This window comes from Lethenteron reissneri, chromosome 30 (genome assembly GCF_015708825.2).
Source record: "Lethenteron reissneri isolate LAM-NWPU_2019-01 chromosome 30, ASM1570882v1, whole genome shotgun sequence".
NCBI classification, from domain to species: Eukaryota; Metazoa; Chordata; class Hyperoartia; order Petromyzontiformes; family Petromyzontidae; genus Lethenteron; species Lethenteron reissneri.
The window spans coordinates 7529994-7552370 of record NC_083808.1 but is presented as its reverse complement, the minus strand read 5'-3'; the positions used below and the strand labels follow the sequence as shown (position 1 = coordinate 7552370).

The following is a 22377-nucleotide window of genomic DNA, read 5'->3' as shown; positions in this document are numbered from 1 at the left end:
GGCCAAGGCCAGTAACATTGCATGATTTAGCACCCTAAGAATGATTCTTTAAGGGCGCTTTATACATTCAAATTTGTATTATTACGTACTAGCCTCTTGCCCGTCCAAGGACGGGTGTATACTGCGGTAAATCTTAAATATTCAACAGAAAAATTGTTCAGCTCATAATTATTAATGAGGGGGGGTTGCCCCACGTGGAGTGACGTCACCGTTAATGGTTATTGTGGAGGGGTGCGGCACGTGGAGTGACGTCACCTGCTCATGATTATTGTGGAAGGGAGGGGTACGGCATGTGGAGTGCGCGACCTTCTTGTGCGTTAGTGTTAATTTTCACGCGGGCATGAATATTAATGAGGGGGGTGGACCTCATGTTGAGTGACGTCACGCGGGGGGTGGGTCTCGTGTGGAGTGACGTCACGCACGGGACGGACAGACATTTCTGGGTGATTATAGAAGATAATATATAGAGCTATGGGAGAAAACTGGACAACCCAGCGGAAACCCATGCAGAAAAGAGGGAGAATTATACAAACCCCACACAGAAGGGCACCAAAGTCTACAATCGAACCGAGGGGTTTCTTGATGGAGAGGCACAATTGTTACGGCTGCTCCACCCCACAACCCTACTTGTGTATTAATGGTGTTTTTTTTTATTGCACCTTTGCAGAGACTACATTACAATTACTGTTAGCAGCGAGTGAAGCGGTGGCACAGTGGTTAGCGCACTTCAGGAAGAGCCCGACAACCTAAGTTCAATTGCCAGCGTTGAGAGGCCTTCATCTTTCGGTGGATTTACAAAGACTGAACAATTATTTCTAAGTAACTGTGATTATCTTCTTGGTTTTTTCGGTAAAGTCACGTAGAATGGAAATAATACAATAATAAAAATAAAACATAAAATAATTCTCACGACGTTTCGGCCACAACGCAAGCAGCCGTCCTCAGGTGGAGAGCAGGACTGTCGAGTAGACAGGCCTGTTCTCCACCTGTTGTGGCCGAAACGTCGTGAGAATTATTTTATTATGTTTTATTTTTATTATTTTATTATTTCCATTCTACGTGACTTTACCGAAAGAACCAAGAAGATGAATCCCTGCAGTCACGAAAGCTTTAAAACGAAGTTTAGCTGTGATTATTTCTTTGTTTATCTCATAGATAAATATTGCTTTATAGTGAATCCAGTGCATTCAATACAAAAGCACTGCCTTTATATAATGTAAGTTTGCATTTAGTAGCAACCAGTATAAAGTCCACTTGCAAAGTGCAGTAACCTTTATTAACAACTTTAATTAAGTACTACAGTGTGAAAACATCTCGCAGTGTGCCAGCTCCATCACCGATTAAAACTGTAACTCTTTGCTGCACATTTACCTAAACTATGACAACTTATGGAGGGACCATTTGAGATCTTTGTTCATAGGTTTGCATCAAAATTTTTACTTAATCACAACTGACGGAGAATGTAATGTAGAGCCCCCCCCCCGCTCGCCACTACTCCATTCTTCAATTATGAACCCCCCTTTCCATATCCATATGGAAAACCAACATTTGGACAAAACAAGGAGACAACTGCACCTTTCCTTTTCTACCAATAGATCATTTCTACTCGGATAATGACATGTTCTTTGGGCAAGAATCTACAGGGACCCAACCTTTGACAAGAAATATGTCGGCTCAACTCCAGTGCACATTTAGAATAAATAAACCGTTCATTAAACTTGTCAGAATTGGCTCACACTGCATTCCCGCTCGAGGGAAAATAAAATAAACTTTGCACGTGTGTGAAGCAGTAATACCAGACATCATAATTTCCACTTACCTTTTTGAAAGAGCTGCTTAAAAAAAAGTCAAACGTATACGAATGTTTTTTTTTGTTACAGTGTTTTGATTTTTCACAAGGGAAACGTATTTCCACTCTTACGCATTCTGTGAGTCGGTGCTGTATTACATTCAGAATGCTGGATGATTAAATGCCATGTCAGCATGTTGTTTACAATAATGTAAAAATGCCTCCTCGAATACACTTCATATTAAATGGCTTTGATCTTGCCAAGATGGTACTTGTTGAGATAATTTGAGCCGATATTTTCTTACTTGAGAATATTGCTGTTAAAAATACAATTAAGACATCAACACACTGTTTTAATATTTACGAAAGCATAATATCGAATTCCAACCAGCCAATGATTTCCAAGTTACCCACACCCAACAGTGTCGCAATGATATGTACCGCAGTTCAATGCACCCTCTGTATAAAGCTATGCTATATTAAATTAACTTCATATTCTGTACGATAAGAGAACAATTATACTTATTTGAATTTGGTCTTTGTGTTTTTTACACAGCATAAAGCAGATGACCAGTGTCATAATATAGTCTACGTCTAGACATGCTCTTCATCAATACAGTGCAGATTACACAAGTGTCTGTCAGTCAACAATCCTCATTGTGAAGTGTGTCTTGTACTTCCTGTCTCAATAAAACCTATTCTTCTTGACGCTTCGTGATGCTGTCTTTGCTTGCGCAGCATGGGACAGGTTGAACAACTGGTCCCAGAGCTCCAACGGCCAGTCATCTGGCCAACCTTATGACTGGAGCATCCTTGAGTCTGAGACTGATTTGTGAGCAGGTGGCTATCAGCTGCCTCGCGGTCCATCCTTCCCAGTTGCCTGACAACAAATCACCCTGAAGGTTTTTTTTGTCAGATCTTGCAAGCTAATCGCATTGGAGTTTGGTTAGTATTTTGATGAATGGCCGCTTGGGAATAACAACTTGTTTGCAAGCATGAGCAGAGGGGTGACCAGCGAATGGCAAAAGAGCAATGTATTCTTGAATCTATCTGTGCAAAACTTTGACTGATACGTATACATACTCAGCCACACCCCCCCTCAACTCCCCTCTCTCATATATTGTGGGCTTTCTTCCAAGTATGCCAGCTTCCTTCCATGTGCTAAACACTCATTCGTGGAATGGGTTAAACGTCTAATTTCTCTCTACAAGAGGGTCCTGAGACTCATTGAGGCTTTCTGGGAATAAGAATATGGACTTTAACATTCGTCACAAAGCAAACGTGCAGCAACCACCTCCACCGCATTGGCCAGCGCCAGCCGTTTTAAGTGAATTAAATAACCATTTCCATTTCGTGCAACTGTCTTCTCGGGTTGGGTTATAATTTTTGTATGTTTTGAAAAATACATAATTTAGATCTCATTTTACACTAATGGTTTAGTTAAGTCACCTGCGCTAATTTGGCCCCCACACCCCCTCCATATACAACGTGCTAACGAGCACGGTATTGTTTTCGGCAAGGAATATTTTTCATGATGTCAACCTGCATTTTGTGCATTTCCTAAGCGGTGAAGGTGCGATTCGATACCACCTTACACAATGCTGTGTGTTTGGGGGCTTCGTAGTCAAGGGTTCGGTGTAACGCACCGACTTCTATAGCTGAAGCCTGATACACTTCAATGTGCATTATTTTTTATTTTCCTATGAAACAATACATGTTCAGAACGTGATATTCTTGGAAGCATAACCTTAGATCATGTGTACCATTCAGTAAAATTTTTGTCTAAGCCTAACCTATACTATTTCAAAGGGTCTATATATGCTTTGAAATCCTGAAATCTAATGATGCTAGGCTATAAGTAAAAAAAAAAAATGCCCCTGATCCAAATACCATAGCATCTGGCAGATCTAAAAAGGTAAAAAAGGTAAAGGTGCAATTGCTTGCTCCATTGGTGCAAAGGCTCCCTTTGAATGAGGATTGACGGAGCTCCTCGAGACGTCTTGGAAGGGGTGGGAGGACCCACATTTTATCCACCACACGCGACCTGACAATCGACTAATTGTGGCGTATCCATGATGCTGCTTACTGGATGGAGTGGGAGTGGGGGGCATTTAAGACAATTGCTAATTTTAACTGCCATGCCACGACATCGAACTAGGAACCTCTGGGTTGCAAGTCCAGTGTTCTAACCATTTCACGAGGGCAGCATCATCGCAGACTTATAGACAAAAACGACAACTCGTTTAATGGTTTGGTATTTTATTGTTTTGGCCCAGGAGTGAGACTGGTTCATTGTTGCACAACATTGATAAATTACATTTCACACAGGTTTAGCATTTTTCTAAAGGACGATGTGTATGTCCCCCTGGCATGACAGCACAGGCCCTATTGTAAATCTTGCCATCTTGTGAAGACCCCACAGGGCGAGAAAAGCAAAAATGGTTAGGATAATGCCCCGAACTGTGATGCATTCGTGGCTAAAAGCTTCTGCTCTGCGTTGGAATGGCTGAGGGAAGAAAGGGGTTTTTGATTGTGGTGCAGCAACCCATAAACAAGACATTTAGCCTCAGGAATAGCCATTTTAGTCGTGGCTAAAGTCAGGATATAGGATTCTGCTGTTGCCGTTGAAACATTAGTGTCTTAAAGATGAACTAGTCCAATGCCAGGTTTGCGGATATACCAGGCTGGAGCGTGTGTAGCTTTATGTTTATATATTTTCATGGCTTTGCTACTGTTGCTAGCTCGTGGAAGATGTATAAAACACTGCAGGCACAGTGGGAAACTGCTCATTTTTATGATGTACCGTCGCTGAATAAGCAACATTTTCAGTGACAAAAAAAAACTCTTATTCATGCGCATGGGAAAATATGCAGCCGTATTTTGCATAGATATGAAAAAAAAATTGTCAATGAATGTGTGATGAGCATTTATTCTACATTAGTTTTTTGTATCGCTTGCTGAAGTTTTAATTTCATTGCAAAAGAGAGATATGCCTCCGAATACAGGATAAAAAAAAATTCAATCTGCATGTATGCATCTTAGGCATGCCCCCCTCCCCCATCCCATTACAGCGATGTGAAGAATGAATGTGACTCGAGTCACAAATCAATTAAAGTACTGAACATTTGATTACTATTGTGGGGGGGGGGGGGGCAGGGGGGTCGTGGGTGAAATCCCTTTAGGAGTTATCGTGTCTGGTCAAATTCAAAACATACAACAAATATTGATTCTTACACAAATGTATTGAGCATAATCTATTTAATAAATTCATTAATTCATCTTTAAATTCGTAATTGTTAAGTATGCATATATTGGACATATGTGGTGTAGGCATTTTAATGTTAAGATAACTTCTGTTGTTTTACAAAAATAAATAAACTACGAAACTGTTTTATTTCACCAGTCCCACTGAGCTATGCAGCTATTTTTCAGCAGCGACATAGCCACAAATCATAGCTCAACGAAGTGGCTGATCACGTGGCAATTTAGAGCAGCCAAATCCTCGAAACGCATTTAACACTTCCCCTTTGGCGCCCAAACCCCTATGAGGGACTCTAAACGCATGTTTATAAATGTGGAGGGAAAAACCGGAGGACCCGGAGAAAAAAAATCCACGCGACCACACAGGGAGAACATGCAGACTCCAAATGTACAGGCGTCAGGGTCTGGGATCGAACCCATGCCCTACCTGTATACCAGGCCAGGTAGTTAACATCTCGCCACCGTGGTGACCATAGACATGGCATGAGTATATCGAAGCTCCCTCTGCATGTATCTGTTGCATATGATACATTGATGATTGTGCTGATATTGGTTTCAATCTCCACTAAAGTCAACATGTCACGAAAAAAAAATTTTACTCGGAAAAAAATAATTAATACTTCATTGGCAACTCAACCAAAATAAACAACTGTAGTCATTTCAATAGGAACGTTTTGAAATCAAAATGTATTTAAACTTCAACAAGCAGCGTTCACCGTAACTGAACTAATTATTTTGTGATGCTGCATTGACGGTAGTGCAAAATCGGTAAATATAAAAACCCAACACGTTTGTCAGCAACACTGTGGCCTTAAGGAAACATGTAAGAAGTGACTTTCGGGCAATGCTCCTTATTTTGATCGCACATAAATCAGGCTTCTCATTGCTAGACAGCATTCTGGAGCAGATGCCATTCCTTTAGTGGTGCACGTGGTCCGTCGGAATGTGTTAAGACAAACAGCCAAATGTGTGTTAAGCTTAACACAGGGGTGGGGAAACTGGTGGGTATTTATGCACGTTATGGCCCTCGAAGAGACGTGAAAATTGTAACACCTCAACAGTGAAATCTAACAATGTTTGCACTATGTATATATTAGCAGCTGCCATGCTAGATTGGCCACACCATGCTGGACTCAGCCCAGAAATGTATTTCTCCTTGAAAGCTTCTTGGCAAGGTTTTCAAGCTGACATTGCCATTGCTAAACCAGCAGTAAATATGGATCCATTCTATTGTCAGTTGTGTGATTGGTTACGGAAGGGTAATGTGTGGGCGCCTACGTCCATGTCAACGCAACTGGACAGTGTGAAACAGAAGAGATAATCTTCCCTTCAAATGGGAAAAGTTGGCAGTCTGCGGAAGCATACACACGCCGTGCATATTACTGCTGTTCCACGGATTCTGTCACTAGGAAAAAATAATAATGACAAGCGAAATAGCAACTCAGGCGCAATGCCATGATGCTATTTTGTAAATTACTTCAATACACAGGCTCATAGCCTCCCATCCTGCTGTTGGAAATGTTTTCTCATCTCAACACATCATTTTTAACGGAGCAGAAATTGGTTAACCCATACAGGATGCATTGTTCTTGTGGTTTTTGTGATTCCTACGTTATTGAATTGCCCCATAAAGAATATAAAGTCGTATTATACAATTGTCAACAACTTCATGAGAGTATATTACTCACGGGAAACCCGAGATGACTTGATAAATGATGCAGAAAAAGAACTTTTTTTGTTTGCCTTCAAGCTTTCAAGAGCATGTTCAGTCCTCAGGGTCAGCTATTACCGTGTTATTGCTTTTTTTAATGACGGTGCTCCCACCAGGGCATTGAGTTGCATTATGCCTCACAATGCGAACGTAAAATGTGTGAAAATACCGAGTTATGCAACGCAGTGTTTTATTATTGTAAATACAGTAATGCAACAAAACCAACTTTGCCCACCTCGTTAAAAACAATGACCAGCAACAGATTTTACTGAAAAGTACATCGCAAATCTGAGTGCCACAGATGCACACCTTGGCCAATTGACTGTCCACACCCAACTGTAACCGTCATTTTCTATAGACATTCACATATCTGACCTTTTAACATATCCGCAGATTATATCTCAGTCCCCAGCGTGTCAGATATGGCACTGTAGTTCCAAGAGAAAATGGGAGGCAGGTTTGTTTGTGCTGCACGAATCTACATTCTTACACTAACAACAATAACAAATGCCATATCTATGGGATTTTTTTTGCCAGCATCAAAATGATGGGAAAAGAACAGCCTTTACCCTTTCTGTCAATGACATCGGTGATACGATGTTTAAACACCAAATGGACACCTATTTTGCAAGGCATCAAGGCTGCATTAACCACACGTGTGGCAAAACATGCAAACACACATTATCAGAGCGTGTTTGTTTTTGTGTGGTTAATGCAGACTTGATGCCTACAAATAGGTGCGTCTATTTTTTATTTGAACAGCCTTAATACTTGTGTCATTAAACTTAATTTGGAGCTTTCGTGACTGCAGGAATTACTCTTTGGTTCTTTCGGTAAAGTCACGTATAAGGACAAAATAATTAATTAAATACTAGCATACGACGTTTCGATTGCAACACAAGCAATCATCATCAGGTATAAAATGAAATAGAAACACAAATCTAGTATACTTAGAAATGTAATGTAATACAACAGAGAGTCGGATAACATAACAGTCAACACCCTACCTGGTTGATTACGTTCTTCCTGAGAATGCTAAATTTGAGAGAGAGATAAAACACAGAACCCAGAAAGGGTAAAACATTATTTTTTCATTATTTTGAATGCTGCACAATAAGGTCCCATAGATATAACTGTGCAACCCATGCTGCGAATGCTTTGATATTTGCATCGCCTTTGTACTGATCGCCTTTTGGCGTTCTCTGGTCGAACACTGGCGAGACGAGGCCATAAAGAACAAGGCTGTCTCTGGTGTAGGCCAATCAGTTTCAAAGAAAAATGCATATATTATCAGAGCATGTATTGTTTGCATGCTTTGCCGCAAGCACGTGTGGTTAATGCAGACGTGATGCCCTGCAATTGGTGTCTAGTTGGTGTTTGAACAAATTAACACCTGCGTTTATATCCAGAAAGGGTAAAGCCTAAGAGCAATTGCTATTTAAAAACGGACGTCCCACCAAGGTGAAATCGGTCCGAATAATTAACCTCACAAATATCTTTAAACGAATGGTTTGAGTAACAACTCACAATTCACAACTGAATTTTGAAGCATGCAACTTTATCAGTGTTGATTCTACATTGCAGTGGATTGAAACGGATAACTGTTTCAAAGCGGGAATTTAAGGAGTTAAATAAAATTCACCCAAGTGTAGGAAGCAACCTTAAAAAGTCCCCACCAATGTCAATGCATTTTGTACCGTGACCACACGCTCCGCGCGTGCTTTATTGGGCATTTAACTTCCGTGCTGTTTGTGACCTTAGCCTATCACTGTCTCTCATCTTACCAACCAGCAGAGATGCTTGAATGGCATACGATGGACTTTTAGATCACTTTGGTGACAACACACTTCATGTAAGTAGGGAGATGTGAAAAGATTGGAAATTCAAGCTCTGCTTACAAACTAAACCAAAAATAAACAGTTAACGATTTCTTTAGATGAGGAACAATATCTCTATTCACAATTCCTTGACAGAAACACATTGTTTGCACGTAGAAACTGCTGGACAAGTTAAGTAGCTGAATAAGTTGTTTTTCACAGTGTATGGTAACATATGTAAGAAACAGTGTGCTAACACCCGGTAAGACTATCAACAAGAGGCACATATTCAATTACAGCATTGTCTAAATATTTAACTGAAGAGTAACAATTAATCTTCATTTTGGGCACAACACATTCCTGCGGAGGGAGCTGGTAGGAACGTTGGGCTGCTCGGTCAATGGCCAGGGTCAAGGGCGGCGTGGTGTATTCCGCAAATATGCCCGACTGTGAGGGCGGGCACAATCCGGCGTGAGTAGGTTAAACGTTGAGTTTTATAAGGGCACCACGGGGTGACCAGCCCCTCCCCACCCAGCCCCTACCCTCCCCACCCAGCCCCACTCTCCCCACCCAACCCCTCCCTGCACGACGGACACAATAATCCCCTGTGGGCTGGTGTAACCAGGAGGTTCCTACCAGTATTAAAAAACAGTTAAAACTTTATCATCATATTATATCTACATGGTACAATTGCATACGAAGGCAACAGGTAACTCTTATGGAAATGTTCATATACACAATTTTAATGACACCACCATTGTTATTTGCATGTGAATACAGGCCTTGTAAGGTATCCTTGTAATTATAATTTTAAGCTGGGTAGCTGAAGGATCATTCTTTGGAGAGAATATCAGTGCCTGTTGAATATTAATCACATTCATGGAGGAATTATTAACGAAAGTTCTAAAATTAAGATTCATGGAGGAATCTTTAGAGCAGTGCACAGGTTTATGCACCACAAGAAGCTCTTACACTGAAATTGATGACACGGATAGTCAAATCTGCAGAAGCCTGAAATGTACCATTAATACTGGTAGGAACCTCCTGGTTACACCACCAGCCCACAGGGGATTATTGTGTCCGTCCGTCCGTCGTGCATCCAAAAATGGGAGGGGTGGGGCTGGGTGGAGAGGGGAGGGTGGGGAGGGGCTGGGTGCGGAGGATGGGTAGGGGCTGGGTGGGGAGGGTGGGGCTGGGTGGGGGTTGGGAGGGGTGGGGCTGGGTGGGGAGGGGCTGCTCACCCCGTGATGCCCTTATAAAACTCAACGTTTAACCTACTCACGCCGGCTTGTGCCCACCCTCAGTCGGCCATATTTGCGGAATACACCACGCCGCCGTTGACCCTGGCCATTGACCGAGCAACCCAACGTTCCTACCAGCTCCCTCTGCAGGAATGTGTTTTATAAAAAATCATTTTTATCATCGGCCTTGGTCAATCCACTGCTGGATGAGGGTCTCCACAAGCCACCCCCATCTCCCACATTCCTGCGATGGATCACTCCACCAAGCGCTTGCAGACAAGCAGATGTCGTCACTCTACCTCCTCTGTACATCCTCTTGGACGGGTTCCATTCCTTAGCCGTCACTCGGTCGTTGTTCTTGGCAATTGGCCATCATCCCTGTGAGCGACGTGTCCTGCCCAAGCCCATTTGTTCTACTTTAGTCAATGTCACTAACCTGTTGACGTTTTTCTTATCCACGGGGTGACCAGTCACGAAAGCGTCAAATCTAGAACCACGTGTTCCTCTTTCTGTTTCTCTGTGTAATTCCTAGCATGCGTATCTCCATGCTAATTTTTGTACTTTCAAGTTTTTGTTCCATCTTCCTTGTTACGTCCATGTTTTCCGATCATCCATGTTATAGCAGATTAAACGCATTAAAAAACGTAGTCAAACACATGTTATTGTTTAAATTGCCTTGACTTGCATGCCATTATGGATTCCATCTAAACAATTGTCTCAAATTTACATAATTTCGCATATCAAGTATCATGTTCAAGAAACACGTCCTCTTCTTGTTCAACAAAAACATTTTTATTTATCGGAGGATCGTTGCAGTGATCCCCATGACCAACACGGTATGGGGAGACCTTCATCCAACAGTCGATTGACAGTGCTGTATAGAAAATTGATTTTTTTATATACATAAAATTACATTAACCCCCAAATATTTGATTCCTCTGTACATATTCTAATCATCTAGTTAAACAATACTCATTGTTTTTTTCGGTAAAGTCACGTAGGTAAAATTTTTAAATAAAATAAATCACGACGTTTCGGGCGCAACACAAGCGTCCTTCTTCAGGTGGGGACAACTTAGCGAAAGCACAACCACTTAAGTGTGTCACACATCAAGTATCATGTTCAAGTGTGTCACACTTAAGCGGTGTGCTTTCGCTAAGTTGTCCCCAGCTGAAGAAGGACGCTTGTGTTGCACCCGAAACGTCGTGATTTAATTTATTTAAAAATTTTACCTACGTGACTTTACCGAAAAAAACAAAGAGTATGAATCCTTGCAGTCACGAAAACTTCAAATCTAGAATTAGTTAAACAATGTCCATCAGGTTTTACTTAATATCAAAAGGGGATTCTAAATCAGAATGTCACAATTGGTTAGTTCGCTTACATTACAATACTAATATATCGTATTTTCTTTGGTTGTAAAAAGCTGTACAAGTACTCTAGTTTTGAAATATACTGCATAATTATCATCAGCCATGGTCAATCCACTGCTGGATGAAAGCCTGCCAAAGCCACCATCATTTCCCACCACAATACTGCCTTTGCAAAAACACATAAGCAGTGAACGTCAGCATTCGTGATGGTATTGTCGTGCCATCTATTGATCGAAAACTGGAATTTCAGTTACGGATTCTTTGGTTGCAAAATAAAGGGCGGACAATGACAGCTTTTTTGGCATGACGCAACTCGTGATTTCCTGCGCCGTTAGTTGACACGGTGTGAATTAAAACAGAAAATTACGCCTTTCATTAAGCTCATGAGCCTCTCGGTATATTTTCAGATGAACAGTAATTGAAACGTTAAAATCTGGTCGTGTCTTCTTAGCGATATCAAATCACCGTTCACAAACTACTTTGAGTGTATCTGTTCTAAGCTCACCTTAAATGTTAAATGACTGGTGATTGTTACGATACAGAGTAGCATTTACATAAACATTAACGTCAATACGTGAATTTCAGGGTTTTTTGACAGAATCAACGCCGGTGGCTTGTATATCAGCATGTATACAAGCTTATTTTAAAAAGACGCACGTGTCATCTTACGTATGAAAAAAACGGAAATTTGTGCCATTTTTTCTGCTTTTTATCGGAATGTGTGAAACCCCCGATTGCGGATATGCCACATAGTATCTTTGTCTCAACAAAACGTTGCATTTTTAAAATAATTTATTTTTAAAATAATTCCATAAGGGGTGGTGGCTTGGTGGTAGTCATGCACAATCAAAGCACACCAAAATACTTTCAACATTTTTTGTGAACATTTTATTGGCAAGTGTTGCTCCAGCTTTGCATGGGAAATCATTGCAAGATAATGCTGCCCCCCTTCCCTCTAAATGGGTAAATACTAAGTTTTAAATTAAGATACTGCAAGGCCATTCCAGCAGCAGTGGTGTGGGCAACTAACTGCAGGGCTACCCCTTTACCTTTGTAAACTGTGTAACGCTACTGGATGCATAGACTGATACCTGACTAAAAACTACCTGTTCGTCAATCTATTGCAGTAAGTTTGGATATATAGGTATTATGAGCGCAGCTATTAAATGTTAACACGGTACTTGCAATATTTAATCCTTCTATATCAGTGCAAATTTAAACATACGTGCTGTTATTTTATACATCTGAAGCTTTACCAACGTTAAGCAGAACATAGTGATACAATGTGTCAAAAATTGTTCATCATATGAATGTATATAAGCAAAATAAAGCAATATGCTATTATAAAGTGCGTAATTACCATTTAAAGATTGGCTTGTTTACTTGTTCCATAGATGTCAAAAGTGTGAACGGTACCCCCACAACAAACCACGTAAGTTAATTCTAGGGTCCATAATTTTCCAGTAAATTTGCTGTGACGGTTCCACCTGAAGACGGAAGCTTGTGTTGCCTCCGAAACATCGTAATTTAATATATTCATTTTCTTTTTTACCTACGTGACTTGACCGAAAAAACCCAAGAGTATAAACCACATAAGTGTATAGCATGAAAATACTTACAACTACCCAAGTGACACATTTTATTAGAAGCAATGAAAACAACAAGAAAACCCCTATTTAATAATAAAAAAACCCACCAGCCTACCGCAATTTTACATTCTCAGAAAAAAATATTCACACCCCCCGCATCATATTTGTCTCATCTTCATTTCAGGTAGGACAATAGATTTTCATCAAACCACTCGTCAGTGAATTGCAGATGGTCCGTGTCGGATGACAGAAACACGAGCTTCCCAGCCTGGTCCATCTCCTTGAGCCCCAAGCGATCCTGCAAGCAACCCCAACATTTATAATGTGTAAAAGTCACTTTTGCCTTATTTAAATCCATCAAGTCTAAAACGCACGAATACTGCAGTCATTTTTATTCCTCTGCAATTGATTATGTTCATGTTTAAAAGGAAAAGCTCGCGTCTCAAAGGTGTTCAGTCTGTTCCAGTTATCTTGGGCACATTTCAAACTGCTCGAAACCTCATAGTCATTATTTACAATATATGTAGTCAAATTAGCCTAAGCTCATATGACAGCCGATGGATATTACAAAGCATACAATGCACCTTGTACAATTTGGGAGTGCATTGTGTGTCTCTCAGACTGTGTGGCTCCGTTACAACTATGCTCATTAATTTCACTTTCGAGTCATTAAAACTATACTTTGGAATTGATTACGAATGAATGCGCCAAACCGCACAACAGAGAGTGTACTTTCCACTAAACAGATGCTTTAGCTCCTTTGGCCGCATGCTGACCAAGCACAAGTGGGGGCCCTCTGCCAGTCGCCGCACACAGACCACGGATTATAAAATAGCCCACAAAATAAAAACTCACTATGTATATGCTAATGCAGTTGTGCTTTGCAAAGGGCATGAGTCCCAATGTACTCTAAACGGATCATATCAAGTATGCAAGGTTAAATCCGCAACGTGATCCAACACAACACATTTCTACTCATTTTATACCGGTGATGCTGTGCTGTGCAAACTTACCTCTGTGTAGAGGGAGCTGTCCTGCAGCTTGTAGATTTCCACCGCCTGTCCGGGCTTGTAGAAGCCAAACCACTAACATAGGCAGGGGAAAATCCGAGCACAACGATGTGATACGACTGAAATATGATTTGCGAGAGATGTCTCCAGTTGCAACATTTGCAGAATGTATTTGTTTATTAAGAATCAATAGAACAGTATGAATATGGCATTATAATCTACCTGTACGAGGGTCATTAGAAAGCAGTGGGTTATATATATAATTGGATCACCCTATACTGTATATATGTTTTTGTTAAGTATCTCGTGTAATTAAATCATATTTAGGTTTGGTAATTCCAGTTTTTTAAATATTTTTTTTTACCTCTGACTCTTTTGGTTCAACCATTTGATCCTGGTTAAACATAACCATCACAAACTTGTTAAGTTTCTTCAAGTTTTCACGGTACGATGGGTTGACAACCTGTGAAAAATGGGAATCACAAACAAGGGAAATTAACTGCTGCCCACAACATTAAATGCGTGTTGCAACATTGTTTTACAAATCCAAAAGTGTAGCATGGATTCCAAAACTGTGCCTACATTTCAAATAACTAAAACTTACAATCATCAATAACACTGCTCTAATAGCAAATTATGTATAATGGATTATGTTTCGGGCAAAGGCCCTTCGACATAGCAGAGGTCTTTTGCGTGCTTATGGACCACTGCCAACGTGGTATCGCAATTAGATTTTACATAAAATAACTAAACTATTACTGGCTTTTTGCCAGCCGTATCGAGACATTTAACATCATATTACATGTAAATGTGTATTAGTTATAATTTTTGGTCATATATCTACAAGGTTAACACAGTTAAGACTATTAATATTGAGGAGCCATAAAAATATATACTCGTTGATATCACCGAAGCAGCATCTCACCCTCTCCTGATTAATGTCGGCCAGGAACACACTGTTGTTAATGTAGAGCTCTTCATTCAGCGAGTCGTGCCAGTATTCAGCTTGGACAATCCTATTTAACATTCAACAAAACATCCCATTCAATATCATCTTAAGCGGTTCCATCGTGACCCGCGCGCTCTTGTCTCGACAGGCTGAATGAATAAATAAAGCATATTTTTAGCAAACAGCATCATATTTTGTCTGTCCTTGCAATATCAATGGTAAACCCTACGATTTATTGCGAACGCCACTGCTGGCAGAAGGGCCTCCACTAGAGGGCATTTGGCCTACTCTTCCATGCTGGCTGGACATCTTGGTAGAGGTGGGAGTACCCACACATTATCCCACCAGACGTGACCTGCCGATCGACTGCAGCGTACCCATTTATAGTGGCGGATTGAGAGGTGTGGGAAAACCCCGAGATCAGACCAGCAAACAACGGATTGCAAGTCCAGTGTGCTATCCATTATACCATGGCAGCACCCCCTTATAAAACAAGGTGTAATTATATCCAACGTCAATCTCATCATCTTGACTTAAACGACTGCAATGCAGTAAAATGGAATTGCCACACATTTAATAACGTAAACCAGTTTTCACATTGTATGTTAAGACATGCATTTTTCATGATATATTTAAATACTTCAAAAGGTGCCCTACATCTTCTGGATCTGCGGCTGGTATGCTTCCTTGTTGAGCAGCTTTCTTATGTAGTCACACAAGTGGTATTCCGCACCAGGGCACTTTGGAAATCCATAGACTCCTGTGGAACATCGTGTGTTGCATTTCAACAGTTCAAGCACTGGATTAGGCACCACCAATCATTTTAATCTTTCAAGAATGTAAAATCTGCACTGAATTATAGCCTATAATTCTACTTTAATATATCCATTGAGATTTTAATTAATACTCCAATTAAAGATCGCAACATTTGTTATAATTTCACATCGACCTGCCTACATTTATAGGGTAGTAAAAATAAACTTAGATGAAAAAGGTACATTTCCAGAAAGCAGTTTTATTTTTTCTTACATTACTGTATAAGTGCAGAATAAATTAACAGCATTGAAAATACATTCAATACAAATATGCAAGCAAAAGCTACACAGTATTAGACAACAAATTAGCACATTAAGGCAAACGTGGGTTTATAATAAAGAGATGGGGATGAAGATTCAACGAAGTGCTGATGACATAACGCACCCTGGTGCTGCCCTCCCACCGAGATGAGATTCCGCATGGGAGGGTCTGGGCAGCGCTGCGCAACCGCTCTCCTGCAGAGACAACAACACCATCAGTTCAATGCAATTATCGGTGAACCCATGCCCCTGTGTTTTTTAAGAGAAGCTTTGTACCATCCACTCGCACATCTGGGCCGAGCCAGCGTGGCCTCACGCAGTGGTGACATGGCCCACTGGTAGCAGGTTGAACGCTTGTTGCAGAGTATATTCTTAGGTTTTTTCGGTAAAGTCACGTAGGTAAAAAATTAAAATTAATAAAAGTAAAATAAAAATAAAATAAAAATCACGACGTTTCGGAGGCAACACAAGCTTCCGTCTTCAGGTGGAACCGTCACAGCACGATAGCTGTACTTGATACGATAGCTGTACTTGATACAGCTATCGTGCTGTGACGGTTCTGTATCAAGTACAGCTATAGTGCTGTGACGGTTCCACCCCTGAAGACGGAAGCTTGTGTTGCCTCTGAAACGTCGTGATTTTTTTTTATTAATTTAAATTTTTTACCTACGTGACTTTACCGAAAAAACCTAAGAATATGAATCATTGCAGTCACGAAAGCTTCAAATCTAGCTTGTTGCAGAGGTTCGCATTCAATTCCGGCAGGCCGTCCTGGTTAGTACCGAGGGTGTATTGACCACGGTGGACGTTAAAGATCACACATGACGCCATTCGAAGAAAAGTAGGCCACTGTGTGTCAGCATCACGAAAGAAAATTTGCCCAAGAAAAAAATACTCGCACAATTACTTGATTATGAAACGCATGGTAATCGTCGCCCCCTACTGTGAAGATTTCGGAAGTTGAGACTTAAGGAGGCTCTCCTGAGTAAAGCAATATAATAAAAAAAATTGGTGGTTTCCACTGTCTATTTTCAGTGCTAAGCAGGAACCATAATACATTTGAATCTGGCTTGGGACCTAGCATGCAGGGTTAAAGACACATGCATGCAACATCAGTCAGTACACCACGACAATGTACTTCATCAGTGGGAAAACCTGGCACCTCCTGAGCCGCACAGACCTAGTGGAGCTCAGTTGTACAGTGGAAATAAAGTATTGGTTGTGTCACATATCAGTAATCTACCAGAAGAGCATATTATATAGTAGGCATGTAATAATTTGCCTCCCTTGTGATGTCATTAATTATTGCCATTCAGGGCCATGATTAAATCCAAGAATCAAATAGTTTTTTTTTACATTGTGAATGCCTTGGACAGGAAGATCAGTGGAGAATGTTGTGCAGATCATAAAATGCTGCAATGGGTGGAAATATTTGAATGCCAAAGCATTACTGCCTTACCCCACAACCCTCACGGTTTATAACTCATTATGATGTTCAATGCAGTGCTTCGAGTGACTTCAGGAGTGACGCGAACCAATTACATACAACGTTCGTGATATGATCCATCTGTTGTGAGCCTAAGCATCTATTTTAATCACCCAATGGATCATTACACGCCTCGATCTGTGAGAACAACCATTTTGAGAAAGAGGAAGTTGGTGGTGATAACACATATCAAAAAACCTGTTTTTAGACTTTCTATTTAACACTTACAGGAACTGGCCTCCTTGGGAAAAGCCCATGGCATTGTATCCATTATGCAGGTTAGGGTCCTTGCGCAACATGTGACAAACCAAGTCCACCTGGTCATTCACGTTCATGAAGAAGCCATTGGTCACATCCTGCACAATGAAAAAATATGGCCAGAGATGATACATAAAAGTTCACAGTATTATTTATAACACGAACTCCTACTTCATAGCATCCGTAAATGTGATTTTCATGGGTAAGAGCTCATTTATAAAGGTTTCAGTCCAATAGTAAATTTATCTTACAAATTTGTATTAATTCTTCAGATGGGAAGGCATTGTTTTTTGTAACTCATACATACGTTTCAACCCTTTGTCAATAAACTGCTGAAAACCTCCCCATGCTGTTAGTCATGGGGTTTGTTGGACCAAATTTCATCTTGCTGGCCAGTGCGGGTGGTGAAGAGCTGCCGAGAACTGTTTGTGATGTCACTCGCCACTGATGTTAGCCATTGCTGGGAATTGAACTCAAGTGGCTGAGCTCAAAGTGCTGTGGCCTAACCAATGGGTCACCCACTCCACCCCATACGGTATTGCGAATTAATTACCTGCAATACCTTGGTCTGAAATATAGGACAATCTGTGTTCAAACTTGATTTGAAGTTATTGTGAGTGCAGGAATTACTCTTTGGTTCTTTCGGTAAAGTCACGTAGAAATAAATAAAATAAATAAAATAATAGAATACGACGTTTCGATTGCAACACAAGCAACCGTCATCAGATAGAACTAAATTTGAGAGAGAGACAAAACACAGACACGGAGACACACCGACATACACACAGGCAGAGCAAGACAACACAGAGACACACAGAGAGAGACACAACATAGACACAGACAGACACACAAGCAGAGAGAGACAACACAGAGACACACAGAGAGAGACACAACACAGACACACAGATAGACACATAAGTAGAGAGAGACAACACAGAGACACACAGAGAGAGACACACAACACAGACACACAGATAGACACATAAGTAGAGAGAGACAACACAGAGACACACAGAGAGAGACACACAACATAGACACACAGACAGACACACAAGCAGAGAGAGACAACACAGAGACACACAGAGAGAGACACACAACATAGACACACAGATAGACACATAAGTAGAGAGAGACAACACAGAGACACACAGAGAGAGACACACAACATAGACACACAGACAGACACACAAGCAGAGAGAGACAACACAGAGACACACAGAGAGACAACACAGAGACACACAGAGAGAGACACACAACATAGACACACAGACAGACACACAAGCAGAGAGAGACAGCACAGAGACACAGAGAGAGACACACAACATAGACACACAGAGACCCAATGCCTGTGTCGAGGCCTTAAATAGAGAGAGGGGGGGGGCAGAGAAAAAGGTGGGTCTGTTGGAGCAGCTGCTGGAGCAGAGAAATTAGCATGTCAATGAGAGAGCTGTGTGGAAATCCACCCCGCGGCGGCAGGGGGAGAGAAAGACCCAGCAAGCCTGGTAAATTTTAGAGAGAGTTGTGTGGAAATCCACCCCGAAGCAGTCGGAGGAGAGAAAGAACGAATGGACCTATGAGAGCCTGGTAAATTTTAGAGAGAGAAATAGGCAGTTTGAGAAAACAAACTTAGCAATTTTTTTGGAAATATAATGCAATGCAACACAGAGAGTCGGATAACACAGTTAATGCATAGCCTGGTTGATTACGATCTCCAAAGATTGCTAAATTAGAAGTTAAATGTGAAATTTGGATTTTCACACATCTCTCTGTGTGTCTCTGTTTTTCCAATTTCACACTTACCTGATGATGGTTGCTTGTGTTGCAATCGAAACGTCGTATTCTACTATTTAATTTATTTTCTTTCTACGTGACTTTACCGAAATAACCAAAGAACAAGCTGTGTTCTTCGTAGGGGTGTAGATTTCATATGTAAAACATCTTTTTAAATATGTGTGATATATAAATTGGTGGTAATTTTCCAATCATTATGATTACATTTCACACATTATTTTCCCTGTGCGGTGTTCTATTATTTTCCCCAGTGGTACACTAGTTTATCATTTGTTATTACAAGAAAACAAGATTCAATGTTGAAGTAATTTAGATATAAATAGAATCAGGCAATGCAGTCCTTTAAAAATGGCTCAACTGTAAACATGATTTAAACAACATTAAAGTAATCTTTGCCACTCAATTATTTTTAATATATCATGAAACATATGCTGATAATTACTGCTATTCATGTATGTTCTGTGCATTATTACAATCCTTGTAGCATGCTAATTACGAAACAGTCAATTAATTTAAAAAAAGTATGGTAAGTGCTGTTGTACCTGCAGCATACTATCTCCAATCTTAAGTGAAAGCACGTAGATGTTGGGAATTTTTCCCTCTATCATCTTCTTAAAGCTGCCCAAACTAAGCGGGTTGCAGCAGCTGTCACCTGTAATAGTGTGTGGGGGGGTAGGGTAAAAAAACAGACGAAACAATGAATTTGGTTGAGCGCTGAACAACAAGAAAAATCAAGCATAACGCTCTCCCACATGAGTTTGGCTATCCCACATGCGCTTGTCTTCACAAGTATGTTTATTCAGTTATGATAACTTTACCTTCCAAAGCCACACGAAGAGATGTCACACGGCGTGTGACGCGTGCTGTCACAATACACTGTCACGTGTGATGTGGATTTCACCTTGGCCGATGTAAGGTTGTTAATTATTCTTTTAGCGCTGGTTTTAATCGGCACTTTTTTGGCAACCCTTTTTAAAAATGTGTTCGTTTTTCTCCAGGATAGGTCCCTGATAGCAACACAACTGTTACACTAAAGCATTGTGTACACCGGATCATCTTTACAATATTAACCCAGACTCCCTGTTACACAGACATAAAGACAGATGGGGGCACGGCTAACGCATTTAAGGCTTCCAAACCCAGTTGGATAACGTTCAAAACAAAGCTGCTGGGACAGGAGGCAACAGCAAATGGAACAAGCATAGTTGATACAAGCATATTAGATTAACCCAAAAAAACCTGCATTATGGATATTAGATACATTTATTCAGCATGGGATAAAGCTATACACTCAGTCTTAAAATTCCCATTTGCCTAGACAATTCAACATTGCTTTGTTGATGGCAATGGGATGGATGCTCATTGTACTGGGCATTATACAATGGAAAGCCCCTGTTGATGATTCAGGTTCTGCTTTTTAACCGTAGCATTTATTTTCTCTGTGCTCTGCGAGCCAGTCACGAGGTTAGCCCACATCACTACAGTTCAAGGGGCTTTCCAAGTAACACGCTGACGCAGCTCACATTACAGCCTGCACTCATCATCCAAGTCCTCATTGTTTATCATTCAGAAGTTCACAGTGTAGTAATCTGCAACACGTTTTACCAAACACAGTAATGTGGTTATGACATGCAGTCATATACTGGACACAGAATACCATACGACTTAAGAATACCATCAATAAAGAATACACCGCATGCACACAGTGCTGCATCAGACTTAGAAAACCATATTGGATAACGATAACACACATCCTGACACGGACACATACACAAGCATCGAGTATAAGATGATTTATAGTGAACAAACTACATGCACACACAGTATTACCTTACACTGACAAAGGCAGACAGTATATAAAGATGTGATGATGTATACCAGAAACTAAGAATACTACAATATACACAAATAACACATTCTGTACACACAGTACACCATAGACCAACCACCTGTAACTCTGTAAGAGCATATGGGACTATCTCAAAGGATGTAATTTACTCTGCATTATTGACAGACACACTCGTGTGAAATGCATTATGATCCACAATATTCTACCGGCAACATCAATTATTCTCCTACCGCACTGTCACTGTATGTTGAACTTCTTTCGCACTGTACGAAGCCAACAAACTAAAATCAATGAGCCGTTCTAAAGGAATTAGCTTAATTAAACAATAGGCGACATAGCAGTCCAATTACACTCTGCAATTAGCCAGGAAGTACACACACACACACACGCAGCTGGTCCGCCTTTGTCTCCCCCACTGTGCGATGTTTACTACACACCGGTACACATTTGAGGCCGAGTCGACCTAGTGGGAGGCCAAGGACCGGTTCAGAAAAATCGTCACCGGTGTTGGCCGTGAGCGTAGCGCTAACCGCTGCACCACCGCTCCCCATTACACAACACACACCACACACGCGACACATACCCATGCCGTGCCACATGACCAGCGGGACCACGGAGGAGCCATTGCGTCCTCCCGGTGAGGTCTTCGGCAGGAGGGAGAAGGCGGAGGAGCTTCGGGAGGAGAGCAGAACCGCCGCGAAGAGGGTCGCGCAGAACGCGGGGAGAAGCCGCGAGTTACGGGGCACGCAGGCGGCCATGGCTCTCTCAGTGACGCGTGCGGTGGGCGGTGACGTCACACTGGGCCAGCTGCCCCCCCTTATCACCTTTACCCCCCCATCTCGCCCCCACCAACTCGTTCCCCCACCTCGCTCCCCCCCACCTCGCCCCCCCCCCACCTCGCCCCCCCCCACCTCGCCCCCCCCACCTCGCCCCCCCACCTCGCTCCCCCCCACCTCGCCCCCCCCACCTCACCCCCCCCACCTCGCCCCCCCCACCTCGCCCCCACCAACTCGCTCCCCCCCACCTCGTTCCCCCACCTCGCCCCCCCCACCTCACCCCCCCCCACCTCGCCCCCCCCACCTCGCTCACCCCGACCTCGCCCCCCCACCTCGCCCCCCCACCCGCTCCCCCCCACCTCGCCCCCCCCACCTCGTTCCCCCACCTCGCCCCCCCCACC

The 22377-nt window shown here is 41.7% G+C and overlaps 1 protein-coding gene across 1 annotated transcript; it reads right to left on the bottom strand.

The window, feature by feature from the left end:
• Positions 1-12057: 12057 nt before the first annotated feature.
• PPT1 (palmitoyl-protein thioesterase 1) lies at positions 12058-21982 on the bottom strand. Its single transcript, XM_061562977.1, has 9 exons — positions 21784-21982; positions 19894-20003; positions 17531-17658; positions 15941-16011; positions 15398-15500; positions 14717-14807; positions 14156-14254; positions 13795-13866; positions 12058-13079 (listed from the first exon to the last, which is right to left on the bottom strand). Exons 1-9 carry the CDS (start codon positions 21956-21958, stop codon positions 12957-12959), a joined length of 972 nt encoding a protein of 323 aa, XP_061418961.1. The 5' UTR covers positions 21959-21982; the 3' UTR covers positions 12058-12956.
• Between the last annotated feature and the right edge of the window lie 395 nt (positions 21983-22377).

Excerpts from the sequence above, each read along its gene's own strand:
- PPT1 (XM_061562977.1), bottom strand. The coding sequence starts at position 21,958 with ATGGCCGCCTGCGTGCCCCGTAACTCGCGGCTTCTCCCCGCGTTCTGC. Across the intron at positions 20,004-21,783 it reads GGTCATGTGGCACGGCATGG|GTGACAGCTGCTGCAACCCG; the intron begins GTATGTGTCGCG and ends ACACTATTACAG. Across the intron at positions 17,659-19,893 it reads TTGGAGATAGTATGCTGCAG|GATGTGACCAATGGCTTCTT; the intron begins GTACAACAGCAC and ends TTCATTGTGCAG.